Raw genomic sequence first — 16,666 nt, 5'->3', positions numbered from 1 at the left:
CAGTTCACGTTAGCTAGCTAACAGCTAAAATAGGTAGCTACTGCATATTAGCTCTAGCCTAGCTAGTGTAGCTTTTACTCCTTGGTCATGAAAGGGCTGGATACAGGGACACTATTATTGTTGTTGTTGTTGTTGTTGTTGTTGATGTTGTCAGACAAGCGACTCTGGCGGCCAGTCGCTGTCGCTCACAGGTGTGTATGTGTGTGTGTGTGTGTTGTCTTAAAGCTAACGTCGACTAGCTAGTGTGTGAGGCGTTGACTAAACTGTAACCGTGTTAACCCTCTGGAGTCTCCAAAAGCTCCAAAGCATGACTTCTTCATCACATCCAGACGTAAACACAAAGCAGCGTGGAGCCCTACTGTACATTTACCTCTAAAGTTCTGGCTGTAAACTCCATGAGGCCAGTTTCAGTTTGATGATGATATACCAAGTAAAACTGGAGACAAGGTCAAATATATTTTTTATAAAATGATAGAACTGGATGTAACCCTCTTATTTGCTATATTTTCAACCTTTGTTCACATTTGCAACAGTTACATTTTTTTAATGAGCACGATAGTGTTTTGAAAGTTAAAAAAAGATTCAAAATCACATTTTATGTTGGACTAAAGGACTAAAAAAGACACAAAATGACCAAAAAGAGACACTAAATGACTAAAAGATGCACAAAATGACTAAAAGATGCACAAAATGACTAAAAAAGACACAAAATGGACAACAAAAGACACAAAATGACCAAAAGAGACACAAAATGACTAAAAATACACAAAATTACCAAAATTGTAACACTAAAGAAGACACAAATAAAATAGAGACACACTAGAATAAAAGCCAGATTTGTATGACAGGATCACACACAATCACAAGATCACATTTATGTTGGTTTTTCTTTGTTTCTTTCTGGTTCAAAATGTTGATCCAGTAAATCAGAATAAAAAAACAATTATTATTAGGTCATATAGGTGAGGTTGTGCTGAAAAAAAATATACCAACATGGCATTTAAACATTTTTTTCACAGGCAGGATGAAAAGGATTCAAAAATGGACAAAATAGCCCCAGACTCCATGGAGTTAGAGCTCAATGTCACCGGGTCGAAATTCGCTTTATCAACCAACTATCTGTGCATCCACAATATACTTGGATAACAGAGACCTGTGTAGTAGTATATATTGATTTTCCTGTATGTTAACCTAGTGCTACCTTCTACAGAGCTGCTGTGGTCAAGTTACCATGGCTAGTCATCTGATATCAACAATATTCTGTTCAGTGGGCTACAAGGGTGAATACACTGTTATCAACCCGGCTCAGCCCTCAAAAACATGAGCCTCTTTTCAAAGTCTACGTGACAAGGTCGAGGACTGCGAAATTGCTTTTCAGTGCATGCAGGAAGAGTACAGGAAACCGGTTTACTGCAGCAAAAATGAGGGAATGTTGACCTCATGTTGTAACTGTATTTGCATCTAGAGAACACCATGTGGGGTCTAGAGTTTACATGACAGCTTTCACAGTCGGCCTCAAAACAATTTCAAACCATTACTCTAATAAAGTTACAACTAACTACCCTGTTGGCCAGATTTGGCCTGGGCTGTTCCCTATGCTATGGTGATTGGTCTTCTGGGGGGTTATTTTTAAGAGTAACAAAGGTTGGAGGTCAGTGAGTAAGTGAGTCATTGAGACAGAATAAGCAGAGGCACATAAGGTTTAGCAAGAGATGGCTTCACTTGCTCTCTGCAAGACATAAAGGTAGTGAGTGAATAATAATTTTAATAATGAGTTTTGTTTTGGAAACTGTCTCTGGAAGTACTGTTGAATTATGAGCTGCCGTTGAACTGCAGACCTTTTTAAAGATGCCTTCTGTTGATGTCATTAGTTTTCATCAAACACTTTTGAGTTGCACGACTATCCAATGATGCAATCCCAAATGCCCAGATGGCCAAATTACAGTTTCATTCTTATTCTCTTTTCTATAGATTAGAAACTCTAAGTAACCTAGGACCTCAGTAAGATTACTGAAGTTATTTTGTTGTAATATTGATATGGTATAGCCCAAAGGGGTGCATATATGATTCTATTTTTAAAACCTTTGTTGTGCAGGGGGAGGTTACAGGGTTGAGGGTGCATAGAAAGAAAAAGAGGAGTGGTAGGTGTAGGTCTAATCACTTCTTAAAATACCCTCCCAGCTTAGATAATACTGGCGCTTGCGAGCCTGTCAGCAACACAAGAGCCACCGAGCAACCCTTACCCCAAGAGGACAAACGGTTGCCCTTGGTGTTCTCCTCGATTGCCCCTCCTAGTTTGCCCCACTGATCTCCTAAGCAGAGTGCAACTCCTCTTCTTGTTGTTGTGGTCACAGGTTTCAATGGTGTTGGCTTGATGGGATCCAAGCAGGTGACAAAGTGATGGTCTAAGGACTCACAGTCACAGAGGTGCTTGCGCGTGGAATGTTGCGCTGGTCGGTGCACCTAGAAGGAGGGCCACGGAGAGTCAACCATGCTGCTGTGGCAGTGGGGCACAAGGTGTACTCCTTTGGAGGCTACTGCTCCGGAGAGGACTACGAGACACTCCGTCAGATTGATGTGCATGTCTTCAATTCAGGTAGGTGCTAAATTAATGCATATACATATTCCCATTGGTGGTATTGGTTTGAATTTAGACATGAATTCTTAAAAAAAAAAAATCCCCTTTTTCAGCTTTTTTTCTTTATAGTGTGCACATGTATTGTAGGAACTTGGTTGTTCATCCCTTTGCAATTTTATGACCTGGAAAAAAACTACATCAATAAACCAAAAAAATAGAATCAGTTTTGCAAGTTTTGAGAGCACTCTTACTTGTTAATGAAAAGTGTATGAATTTTACATCACAGCCTCACTGGTACCTCAGTATACATTCATACTTATCTGCTGTTGGTTACTTTTTAAAAGTAGGTGAAAAGGCATTATCCTGTTAATGCCCTATTTTTTTATTTGCAATGAAGCAGGAAAATATTTGTCTTTCAAAAATGTCGCCAGGATCAGTGTTTCAGAGTTTGTTGAACCTTCACCACTTTAACGGTAACTCATCACAGCTGGCAATTAAAACTCAGGCTTTCCATTGCGGTTAGTGAAATTTTGTTTGTTAGTTGTTTTTCCGTTATCTCACAGCTGTTTTCTTCAAATGTGGTGCTCTAACTTTTCTAAAACTGCTCCCATTTCTTCCTTGTAACCCATATTATATTCGTTTTTTCGCTCTGTGTGGTCAGCCACCTGCTTTAGTGTTTTACAACTTCCTAAAGTAGCTTGAGCCTACCTGCCATTACTTTACCGTGAAAAGATCTGTGGCACCAAACCAAAACCTTGATAAAGCTGCCTTAGGCTGATTGAAATGGAAACGGGACCACCGTAGCTATTGTTTGAGTATTTTATCTTGTCACTTGCTTTGTGTTCCTTCTCTTTGATGTCTATTTTACAGCAGAGCTTGCTGTCTTTTAAAATCCTTTGGTTTCTTTCCTTTTGCTTCCCTTTTTTTTCCAGACATTTTAATTTTCACCTTCTGTTTGAGCCTCTCAGAATAACTTTAAAGTGAACTGGAAAAGAAGTGGTTTGGATTTCATCCAGATTTTTCAAACTATGTCATATTGTCATACTATACAGAAGGCTATAAGAAACACTGGTATTTCAAATAGCTGTAGAGGTTGACGAAATGCCAGTACTTACCTTTATATTAATCATTTTTTATTCCTTTAAAACCTTATCTTTGATCGTTTTCTGAAAATTAGGTTATCATTGTACTATAGTATGTTATTGTAGTGTATTTACTTAGGCATTGCAGCTTTTCTTGAGTTTTTATTGTCAATATATTTAATTAGAACAATACATCTGACATGTTCCTGCATTTATAAAGTTTTCAGTTATAAAACACGCTCAAACATAAAACTAAATGTAAAAAATAGTTGTTTTTTAACCGACTGATGATTATACTTTTCTTTTTTTTACTTCAGTGTCTTTGCGCTGGATGAAGTTGCCTCCAGTGAGGACCGGAGGACAGGAACGTGCCCGAGAAGTGCCATATATGCGTTATGGCCACACAGCTGTGCTGCTGGATGATATTATCTACCTCTGGGGTGGGCGTAATGACACAGAGGGGGCCTGCAATGTGCTTTATGCCTTTGATGTCAGTAAGTAGACCGGCATTGTACTTACAATATTAACTGATAGTTTGAGGCTCTGAGATGCAGCTGTTGATAGTTGTAATTGCAAAAAGGAGAGAAAACTGTTTTTCCGTCGGGGTGCTGTAACACCTGCTTGTATGTGTGATGGTTTTCCATTGCACATGACTTAAGTGTTAGGTCAGCACTGTAAAATGAGAAGTTTGGTCTCTTGCAAGAGTTCTTACTCTCTTACTATGTCTTCACAGACACCCACAGATGGTTCACACCCAAGATTTCGGGGACTGTTCCAGGAGCAAGGGATGGCCACTCATCCTGCGTCCTGGGGAAGGCAATGTATATATTTGGAGGATATGAGCAGCTGGTGAGTCTTCATCACTCTTCACCGTGGGACTTGCTACATCAAAACATGATTATATTAATCTCCTCCTGTTTTATAGGCTGACTGCTTCTCAAATGACATCCACAAGCTGGACACCATCACCATGGTTTGGTCGTTAATTAATGCCAGAGTGAGTTAAAACCACCACTTGTTAGTTCTTCAATTATTGTTAAAGAAACACAAAGACAGAATGGACTGGCAGCATGTTCAGTTGCAATCAAAAACACTGTTGGAAATCAACAAAGCGTTGGTTATTACTGGGGTTGGCAGTGCTGCTACACAAGCTCTCAGTGGTCAGATTGGCTGGATACAAAGGCACTGAAATGTAATGCAGCTCCCTGGTAGGTGGCCAAGTACAAAAAGCTATGCAGAGGATTATAAACACTCCCCTTTTGGGAAATGCCATTTGTGTTTGTATGCAACCCGCTCATGTGATTAACCCTTGTAAAGTGTATTTTAGACATAGACACCAGTCTCAACCAGTTTCTAGTTTTTGCCCTAACTGATAACATTTAATCATCAAGGACATAACAGTTTTGTGCTTACAGATTTAGTTGTTCATGTGACTGAGTAATACATTTTTTTCTGCACTTTCTCAGCCTTGCAGTCCTTTTGAAAAACAGAAATACCTGCTGTGCTTTTTCTCAAAATCTGTTTCAGGGCTTGAACAAAGTTTGGAAAATGCTTAATTGTAACTATTAAAACTGGATTTTTTTTTTTTTTAAATACACACAGTCAGTCCTGTAAACCTAAAATATATTTGTATTTGTAACGATCCTGTAATCATATTTCTTTGTTGTGTTCTGGCGTCCTACATCAGACACAGACTGGCCAGTTTAGATATGATCTGTTGAAATGAAAGTGGGGCGTTTCTTCTTGCACTGCGCCAACATGAGGGCAACCATCAGATTTTTTTTCTCAATTGCATTAATAGTAACAATGTGATGATAAAAACTTTTTACTAAAGGTACCTTGAAAATGTCTGACTTGTCCATTCAAAAATGTGTTTTTTCCCAACTGCTCTATTTTTAAAACAGATAAAGAGCCTACAGGCCTGCATAGCATTTGTTGAAAACAATGGCAGCACATTCTGGAAAGGAAGGCATGTGAAAGGTTTTACCATGTCTATAGGCAAGCTAAATGCATATGGAGTAGAGGCTTGTCTTTGTTAGGTCAGGTTTATTCAGTGGAAACAGATCACATTTCACGGTTGTATATTTTCTATTTAAAGTTCTCTCGTAACCACAGAGATTAAGAAGAAGATCGGTTTCCACTAAATTTTATGCAATGTCCTTATTACTCTACATTACTTTTTAAAGGCTGGTGCTTCCTTAAAAGCTGTTTGGTTGTCGAGGGGCTTTTAAGTCACTAACTTTGTCCACTAGATGGCACTGTTGCCCTAAAGTTGTATTGAAGGACTCAACTTTGCCAATGTGAAGATGAAGCTCTATACCCAGGGTTATGAGCATTGACTAAACATTGGAGGGATTTGAAATAAAGCTAGTTTATGAGATGTAGGTCAGCATATGCAAAAGTACAGTAAATATGTAGGCTAAATCTAGAGTGTAAAAGTGTACGGTCACAGCTTCATCTGCTGGTCTTCTCTTCACAGGGCACTCCGGCACGCTGGAGGGACTTCCACTCAGCCACCATCATCGGGACAAAGATGTTTGTGTTTGGAGGGCGGGCAGACCGATTCGGTCCCTTCCACTCCAACAATGAGATCTACTGCAACAAGATCAAAGTGTTCGACACAGAGACCAACTGCTGGCTGAGCACCCCTTCGACACAGCCATCGCCAGAGGGACGCAGGAGTCACTCAGCCTGTAGGACACACACACACACACACTACTCAGCTTGACTACTTTAAGATTTTACATCAGCAACACAGGATGAGTTTATAAAATACAACATATTGTTAAAGATAACTAACAGGCTTTGTAACCCAGATCATGTTCCACATGTCTATGAGTTGTTATCAGTTACATCAAAGACGATTTCCCCCCTTAACTTCTCATATTGTTTCATTTTAACTGTTCAAATCACACACACACACACACACACACACACACACACACACACACACACACACACACACACACAACAATGCTGTATTTTCGGAAAGCAGTACCCTAAAATACTTTTATTCTTTCCCCTTGATAAGGATTCAACCCATAATACATGAACAGATGAGAATTATGACAGCTCCACATGGGAATTATTTCTGTTTTTAGGCCATGTCTCATCCTTTAAACTGAGCCATGTGAATGATCTGTCAATAATAATTTATCTCTTATTTTGGATTTTCTGATGTTTTTAAGAGGAAGAAGTTGGACTCGTGGTCTAAATTTCACATTTTTGTCCTGTGAGGATTCATTTATGTACAAAAGTCATTTTCCAGTGTGACCTTTCTCTGTTTCATTCACAAGCTTCCTTTGTTTGTCATTGTTTGTGTAGTGAGAGTAGTGGCAGTATTGTTCATTTTTATTATTTAGTAGAAGGTTGCATTTTTTAGCCCATATTGATTAAACAAATCCAGCTAATTTAACTGATTCACATGGTTCCATTTCCTGTGCAAATGTCATTGACCTGTACGTGTTGTCCTTACTGTGTTTCCTACTAGTTTCCTATAATGGGGAGCTGTATATATTTGGAGGATACAATGCCCGTCTGGACCGGCATTTCAACGACCTCTGGAAATTCAATCCAGGTGATTCAACATTTATTTATGTTAGATTGAGGAAGCTTGCTATGATGTTGTAAACCCCTGTTGTTGATTGTGTAATTCCTGGTAGCATTTCTTTGCTTACTGCTTAGTAATTTTGTTTTCTGGATCTACCTGCATTGAAGACTGTTTACCTCTGTAGAGAAAATGCAGCACTGGAAGTGCTAACTCCTGTTGACCCACTTTACTGCTCCTTCTTCTGTAGAGAGTCATGTAGACAATCCTCTCCTCCCTCACTGCATTATTGTCAGTCTTGTGATAGTAGCTGGCTGCTCCCTTTTCACTATGCTGCGTGTGAAACACAAATGCCCCGTCTTTGTAACGGAAACATGCAGATGAAAAACTGTCAGTGATTCAGTTTTCCACAGTCTTTGTCTGCTCTTACAAATATGCCCGATTGATTCTCAAGTCAGTTTAAATGTTTTCCAAAAGAAACATTGTGCTCTTGGTGCAAACAAAGCATTGTCATAGCTGTTGTCATACACAGTACATCTTGAGTATATTCATCAATAATATAGTAGGGCCTCATAGATTTTTGGTGGCTGATTGAATCCATTTTTGAGCTGGAGCACACTGATTTTGCACCAATATGTCTGTGCAAAGGTACTGGGAAGGCAGCTCTCTTAAACAAATACCTTCCTTAAAGAATATTTAACATTATTTTATGGTATTTTACATTGTATTACATTGTCAACTACATCCCCATCTTTGGAGAAGGAGTCACAAACCTTCCTGCCTGTTTGCTGTCACTTTTCAGCCTTCTTTACGTGATAGAGTAAGAACATTTTATTTGCCCAGGGCTCTGCAAGACAAACTATGTGTTGAGGGCATTTCTAAATCACCTCAAGCATTGTTTTCTGCATTAGATGTTGCGTAAAAGAAGTTGTCATATCAGTGTGTATTTGTCAACATATATGCTGATACCGATAGATACCAATATGTATATCTATGATCGGCCGATATGGGCCAATAATATCACGCTACAATATAGTGTCTTATATGGTGTTAACCCATTGAGGCCTGAAAAATCGCTGGGCGATTTTAAAATAAGCCTCTAATTTTCTGGAAATTCTGGAAAAATTCTGGGAAAAAAAGTGTCAACTCTTCTACTAAATAATAGATTTTTCAGCCTCTGTAGCAGATAGAAATGAAATTCAAAAAGGTATTTGAGAGCTTATACAAATACTACAAAACAACGTATCCGCTTTCCAGGCTTCAATGGGTTAAAAAAGAACTATTCATTGATGACCTCTGTATTATGATTACTTTTGTATTATGAAATGAATGATCTTTGTAATGTTTTTAATATAGCACCTGACAGCAGCTTGAAGCCTAGTGCATTAGTGATGAAAAATCTACTTGGACTGTAGCCCATTTTCTCCCTGCTGTTTGGTGAATAGTCATTGCAGGAGAAAAGTGTTGTGGGACCAATGTGCACTATAGCGTAGCATTCAATCCTATTTGATATGGACTAATAAAACACTAAGGTGGATAATATGAAGGTGCATTAATCTGGCCACAAAAGTGGGGCATATACAGAATATGTATCATAGCATTTAGCTAAGCCCTACTGATCTTTAACCTCTCCAGTCTATCGCTCATCATAGGGTATTTATAGATGAAGTACTTGGTATTATCTGTTGTGTCCAGCTGGAGAGTCTTTCACTGGGAAACATGCTATAAACCATTAAACCTGTGTTTTGCAGCCCACTAGATGGCAGCACCTCAATTATAGTCCTAATTATTCAACAAAGACTGAATGGCCTGTTGCTATAGAGATGCAATGATGCTGTTGCCTCTGAGAGTGTGAGACTAACCATTTCATCCTTATATGGAACAACTGAGAGAGCTTTGACATCGTCACTCATATTACACTTCTGCAGAGCACAAAAGAGGATTTGCTTCTATTTCTGAAATGTTAAGTTTGGTGTTCAAACAAAGGTTATGTTTTGTTTTCTTGCTTAAATAGCTCCTTTTATTCCCTTATCCCTGGGCCTTGTGTTTGAGGTGAAATATAACAGGAAGCTGAATGAACTACAGGCACAATGGAAAGCACTAGTAGGTTTATGTAACCTTAAGTGGCCTGGAGTTTGTGTAGCTGCTGCGATGTAGCCCACACAGATCAAATGTCTTGTGTGTAGAAAATTTCCTTTTTTTTGCTTTTTTTTAGAGCATGGCTGTAATCTAAAGTTTTACTGAGAGTCAAAAGAGATCTTTTTTCATCATTATATCCAAATATTGTTATCTCAACTTTGTTCTTGTCCTGTGTGTACACACTACAGAAGCCTTTTCCTGGAAGAAGGTAGAACCGAAGGGGAAAGGCCCATGTCCGCGGAGACGGCAGTGCTGTTGTATGGTTGGAGATCGAATCATCCTCTTTGGGGGAACCAGGTAAGGCCCAAAAAATTACTATTTAAAGTTTATTTTTCTCTGCACTATAAAACTGATCTTATAACTAGTTTATATTTACGCTGTAATTAAGGATACTCCCAAACATTTTATCTCTTAAATTTCCCTAAGGGATTATTTTCATGGTAAAATTATATTTTTAGATAAGACCATAAATTCTTCATTCATTAATAAAAAAATACAGCCTTAATTGTATATATATTTTCCAACTAAGAAATAAGACTATATTTACATGTAGCTGTTAATATGCACCTTTCTTGACTACATTTTTCCAATATAACTTATTATATGAACCTAGACACAATGTTAAATTGTACTACAAATGTATTTTTATATGCTATATGCAAATACTTCCAAATAATTTGTTGGGGGAAACAATTCTAATTTGGATTAGCAATCTTATATCCCTCTATTGCTCAGTGTATAAATACACACTTGTTTTTTTATCCATTTCCAAAAGCGGAGTGCATCACAAAAGGGTAAGCTGACAGCATATGGTAATGAACCACTTTGTGCCAGCTGAGCCATTGTTTCCTTATAAAGGGAGCAGTGCCACACAGCTAAATGCTGAGTACGGCTGACACCACTCATTCTGTGTTGTGGGCTTTCAGCTTTATACAAGTGTAGAAAATATCCGACATATCATAAAAAATATTTGTTCTTGGACTAAAAGATGGCCGATAGTGTTTGTAATGTAAAAAGTGCTTTTAGATTTTACTTTTTGGATTAAAGATTGTGTTTTTCATGTATTCAAGACACAATTCATTTAAAGTTGATATGAAAATCCACTTCTTGAAACAAAAAAATTATTGTTGCAGCTTGATATTACAGTTGAAATGGGAACTTGGAAACTGGGAACTGGGAACTTTTGCATGTCAAATCAAATCAAATCAAATCAAACTTTATTTATATAGCGCTTTTCATACATAGAAATGTAACACAAAGTGCTTTACAAAAAATAAGGGTAAAAACAGACAATAAAAATAACAAAATCCACCCCTCCCATCCCCACATACACATCTGTATGTACACACACACACGCACACAAACACACACTCAGACTCACACACAGCACATATTGATTGACGATTGATGTCGATGCATCCGGGTATTTGTACAGAACCTTAATAGGAACAGTACTGTACACAGGTGGTTGGTTTATCTATATATTTGGGTTACTTCAAGAAGTAGCTGGAACCAATTTTACAAACACTGTATTTTACAAAAAAAAGTAAGACGACTGAAGAGTAATAGGTAGCCTTTTAGTGCTTTCAGTTGCAATGAATTACTATTAGAACAGGTGACACAGCATTTCCACCATCATTGAAACTCCACTTTAGACTCTCCAACTATTTCTGCAAACCCAGGCTTGTCTGACAACAAACTTGGTGACAACATTTCTGGCCATGACAGTATTTTTTGAAAGATATATTTGGATGGATTCACACTCTCATTGCTTAGGAGGGAAATGCCAGATTCGGAGAAATGATATAGACTGGAGCCAGCATATTTAATACCACGCTGCTAGTTTTTCAGGGACAAGCTATTTTCAGAGATGTATAAAGATATTAAAATAAGGTGAAGTGGTCATTCTATTAAGATAAGTCCATCTCTACTGACGGATAAAGGAATATCGTAGTAGTTTGAAATAAATAAGAAAGCTGCCCATCAGAGTTCGGCTAGAGATGGGAAATATTACCATCTTATTCCTTTACAGAAGACACTTCAATTCTTGTAGCCTTGATTTTTTGCTTGTCATCATTGTTTGTGTTATGAAACACATGCTCTCAAGTTTTTTCACAGTTTGTGGAGAAAAACTTTCCTCTCTTTTTAATATGCCAAATGGAGGGTCTGGCTCGTGTAGACAGCAGTCTGTTATGATTCCCTTGTTGGCTGTAAGACAGTAGTGATTGCCGGGGGTTTGTAGCTGGTAAGGTGCCACTGGGCTGGTGACGGTCTTGTGATAGGCCAGTAGCCAGAGGAGTAATGAGGTAGCTAACGGCATTAGCATGGTCCAGAGTAGCCCGGGACCTGGGCTACTGTTATCAGAGAGGCTGTGTTATCAGGCAAACCCCACTGGGATAACCTGATAGTGGGGAACGGGAGGCTGTGGATAAGAGTCCTCTCAGCCCCACTACGTCTACAGGCCCTCAAGTCCTAAAGACCCCTGGCTGCTGCTGCATTTGTACTATCCAGTGGCACCACATCATGTGGAGCAACACACCCTAATACACAAGTGTAATCTCCATTATGGAGCAGCATTATGGTCATTTATTCATCTCCTAACTTAACTGCCTAACTTTTGTAGATCATAACATATCGGGATTAGAATTCATCTGTGAAATGAGATTAAACTTTTCTAGTCAAGACAAGACTTGTTGTCAAGTCAGTTTTTGTGTCAAGTAGTCTGTTGTCGGACAAATTATGGCCTTTGTCTTAAGACTTGTTTTTAGCCTAACTGTTCACTGGAAATGCCTTTTGCTACTGAAGAACTACTGTGGACCCTACTGGCTCCTTAAAAGGAGTATGGAGACAGATTATCAGAAATTGTGAATGATCACAGCGACATAATTGTGCACACAAAATTTTAGGCAGATAGATCCAGCAGTATGTGAGATAAGCTGTGGACAGATACACACACACACACACACACACACACACACACACAACCATTTTAGCTATACCATAAAGAACAACATGTAGTTCATGAAGATATTTTATCATATTCTAATTGATAATTACAATTCAGAGAGACAAAATGCTGCAGTAAATGGTAGCAGTCAAAACTCTGTAAAGTCAGTTATTGATATTGAACTGAGGAAGTAGAAAACAGTTGTTTGTAAGAGATGAAGAGCTTTAGAAGATGCTTATTTTTTGAAGATTGTAATGCATTGTTTGGCTTCTCGCTGGGATTAGTCCAGGATGGGTTTTAAGGAGTCATGATTTCCTGTTGTGAGCAGATAGAGCTGAGTTGAGAGGGAGTGTCATTGAAGCCACTGGAATGATGGAGGGTGCCGGCTGAGCAGAGGAAGAAATCAAACTCCACACAGTATCTCCAACATCCTGTTTAAAAGGTTTAGGCAGACTTTTTTTTAAAAAGGGAACAGGGGCCAATTCAATTTAAAAGCTGTTAACATATTCATGAGTGCACAACAAGTACCATTGTAAGGTAGAGCTTTGGTTTGTTTGTGTTATCTGTAAAGTGTATGATTTTGTTGTTCTCAGAGTAGTCTTAAGTGTGCAAAGATGTTGTTTCCTGTTACTGTACAAATCAGAGCATGATCCTTGGAGGCTGTGGGCAGTTTGGCCACACAGGTTCTCCTTGACCAGTATTGCACGTTTGTTGTTTACATGGGCACACTTAAGCCTCTTACACACAGGAACTCCCATAAGCACGTGCACACACGTGCTAAGACACACAAACAAAATCCAAGCAGCTTCTCATCACACTTATTTGTTTGCTTTATCTTCTTCACTAAGAAAGTTTTTCACTTGGTGTTTGTCATGATTTGCGGTGATTCAGATGAGACTAAGCAAGTATTTTTTGATTATGCACCTTTTGATTTAGTGTGAACATTGGGCTTTAAACCAGCCATTGCTGTGTCTCCTGTGTTTGTTTTTGCATGACCTAACAACACGAGGGCAGTTAAAAAGTTATTGGTGTCTGTCTCAATGCAACTGACAAATGCTTGCACATGCCACCATGAATTATTCGCTGGACACCTTGCTTGTGTTTTTTTTGCAAGGCTTCTCATTTTGGTAGGTCTGCGAAGGAAATTGCGTTCAAATTTATGGTCCACAATTTGTTTGCCTGGGTTAGTTGTCCTTTCATATTGATCCAAAACAGAACCCCTCTGTTGAGACTTTTTCCCGTTTTATGATATTTATTTTACCTGCGGGAATTTGTTCAGGAATAATTTATTACTTTAGTGAAGGACACTAAAACTATTAAGTCCAAGAGCCCTCTGTTTTCAACACGTTGGACTGGACATAACACTGAGTTACTGTGTTAGCACTAAACACATTGGCAAAACAAACAACAGTTTCATAAAGACTCTAATAAATAAAAATAAACTGGCAAAACACAAGATTATGAGTGCAACTCTCCAAGTGTTTCAATATGCTTGGATTAGATTGAACGAGTCTTAATGTTCACGTCTATTTTGTCGCTGTTAAATTGATTGCCATTCAACAGAATTTAATGCATTATATCTTTTTTTGTGAGTTTGTTATTTTGGTACACACTTGCACTTCTTTTATGTTAAATGAGCAGAGTGTAGGTGTGTGAATGACAGGCTGGGCATTAGTGGCATTCTTATCGAGTGCCACTTACGTCAGTGTAAACAGGCCTGCTGAGCTGCAGAAAGGCGCGAAATTCTGCCCCATCTCTGATTTATGACCTCAGGGAGCATTCTTTCTCACAGAGTGCAATTTGATATACCCTCAGCGCCTCTGCTACACTCATTTACTGAGACCTGCTCGCTGCCCCACGAAGGACGACCCATGCATGACTAACTCCACCTGCACTGACCTTCAACTACGCACACAGGCATAAAGCAACATCCTTTGCTAAACCCTGTACATTTCTAACTTATTCTCACCTTCCAAGGAATTGAACACTGCTAAAATTGAGTTGCAAATGATGACAGCAACACGGAGATTTTGTGTCTCCTGCTGAGTGTATGTTGTCATTGTTGGCATTCAGCATACTCTGTGTATAATTGCTTACGACAAGCCCAGGTTGGGCTAAATCGGGAAGCGTTTTAAGCTTGAGAACCGGGCATCCTATGAGGGGCAGGATGTGAACAAGGACATGGCAGATTGGCATGCTGGGAGCAGACAGCTTGGAATCTGTGAAGGGGAATCTGGCCCCGGCCCTTGAACTACTTGGACATGACGACGTGTATTTATTCCAATTTATTTATATAATATATTTTACCGTGACATGTATCCATGCCTCCCTGACGGATGTGATGATGTTGTTTGTTTGTTTACTCTGTGACTGAAGGCTTGTTTTTTGTTGTTTGGTGAGTGCAAAGATGGAAAACATCCGTGTCCTCTGTAGAATTGAGATTTTGTGCCTTTTTAGCCCTTTAGCACCTTTATGTAGACTGCTGATAATGACTGATCTTCAAAGGGGTTGTAATTGCCTTTGACTGTGAAATGCAGGGACCAGTGGCTGTCAGCGTAGGTCTAACAATGCCAAAGTGGCTTTAAGCAATGAACGAGTGTCTTTGATGTCATTACTGTGCTTAGGCAGACCCAGGTCAGGTCTGGGACTCTTATTTAATCCAGTGACCACACACAAAGTTATCATCTACACTCATATTTGCTCAGACACATGCTTATGTGGTAGGGTGTAAATCACAAGTCAAATCAGGAAATTATATGATATTGATACTTCGGACAACAAGAGGATATTTGCTAATATCTCAAAATCTGCCTCAAACTCACAAAAAGCAACTTTAATATGATGTGATTAAATATAAAGTGGGAACTTTGCATAGATATGGGATTGCTGATCATTGAATCGATATGTGTCAATTCAGATTGATGCATATAACATGAGGATCGTGGTAGCAGAAGTATAACATGAATGTTCGGTCTGACCAGTTTTAAAAATCCTGTGCGTCATAGAAAACTGTCCTCCCCCCAAAAACCAAACCCAACTATGACCGTATTTTGTTGTTGACATGTTTAGGTTATCAGGATCTGTTTTGATCTGCTTTTTGCAGTTGGGGACTCATTTTGAAATCGCTCCTGTAGTTCATAATTACGGGTAGGAACAAACAACCTATGTGGTCGTATGGTTTGGACGGACTTGTTGGTCAGTTACCATCTACAGACAAATGGAATTATAGCTGCTGTTTTCTTAGTCTATCACTTAGCATAGTTCAAATAAAAGAATTAATGGTAAAATGATGAAACATTGTCAGATTAACATCCACTGGATAGGAAATGTTCTGAAAGCATTGCTGTTGAACTGGTGACACCACATATGACACTTTTCCTGATTTTGTACATTAATCAATCATTTAATATCCCTTCTAAACATCTATAACGCAGCCACCAGATGTCTGCAACCCAGTTTTGAAATAACTGGCACTGTGGCTGCACAGTTTGATGACTGGCTCTAGTTTCAGATGTTGCTCATCAATAACACTTTATGCCTTTGCTGCAGTCAGCATCTTAAATGACTTATTCCCTAATGTTCCCCAATGCATTGTTCTTTTGGCATCTTTTCAAAATGAGAGTCTATGTTAGGGTTTTAAAATTCTTAAAATATAACAATACGTGTGATTCACTCCCCTGGATAATAATTTCAGTTGTAGGCCACTGCTGAGATTTCCTATTTCCATTGTATCATGCCACTTGTGTGTTTACACATCCTCCTTTTTATTCTCATGACTTCATGACTCACGGCTCCTCTTGTTGAGCTGACGTCAAAGTCGTGCACATACACACGCACATGGGAGCTCTGCTCTGCCAGACTAAATACATGTGTTCCATTTGGCAATATGCACACACAATATGCACAGTAGCTTGGTATATTTAGTGAAGACGAAACGCATGCTGACGCCATTCCTAACATTAGATGCATAAACATGTAAGCTTCAGTTATTGAGCCTATTTTTTATGTTTCTGTCTATTGCGGAGCCATTTCCATAGTTTAGTATAAGTAGAAAATCCCCAATATTGTTTGTTAATAAGCAGTGTACAATTTTAATTTGGACAGTTATTGTACCCCATTGAGTTTTCAAGTAGGGAGAGTGTGTGGCTGCTTTACTCTCTGAACAAGAGGGACACTACATAGCAGGTAATCTCAGTGGTAGCCAAAACATACCACCCCAAAACCTCTTGTTTAATCCACCAAGAATCTCACCATGATATTTAATCTGCATGGAATTCAACCGGCCATTTTAAACAGCAAGTTGTTGAGCCGAAGAGCTTCTGCTGAGTCCAGTGGTTTTGTTTAGCAGATGTAGGAGGTCAAAAGCCTGGTGC

General features: G+C 38.9%; 1 protein-coding gene across 1 annotated transcript in view; it reads left to right on the top strand.

Moving 5' to 3' along the window:
- Positions 1–16,666, top strand: part of klhdc3 (kelch domain containing 3) — a 32,211-nt gene that overhangs the window by 218 nt on the left and 15,327 nt on the right. The window contains exons 2-8 of the mRNA XM_059359242.1: positions 2,355–2,596; positions 3,978–4,154; positions 4,394–4,509; positions 4,586–4,657; positions 6,140–6,353; positions 7,151–7,237; positions 9,535–9,643. Coding sequence (XP_059215225.1) covers positions 2,443–2,596; positions 3,978–4,154; positions 4,394–4,509; positions 4,586–4,657; positions 6,140–6,353; positions 7,151–7,237; positions 9,535–9,643 — 929 coding nt within the window. The 5' untranslated portion in view covers positions 2,355–2,442. The remainder of the gene's footprint in view (positions 1–2,354; positions 2,597–3,977; positions 4,155–4,393; positions 4,510–4,585; positions 4,658–6,139; positions 6,354–7,150; positions 7,238–9,534; positions 9,644–16,666) is intronic.

The sequence above is a fragment of the Centropristis striata genome, chromosome 20 (genome assembly GCF_030273125.1).
Source record: "Centropristis striata isolate RG_2023a ecotype Rhode Island chromosome 20, C.striata_1.0, whole genome shotgun sequence".
NCBI lineage: Eukaryota > Metazoa > Chordata > Actinopteri > Perciformes > Serranidae > Centropristis > Centropristis striata.
Note: the sequence above shows the minus strand (reverse complement) of the source record. Positions and strands in the feature narration are given on the sequence as shown.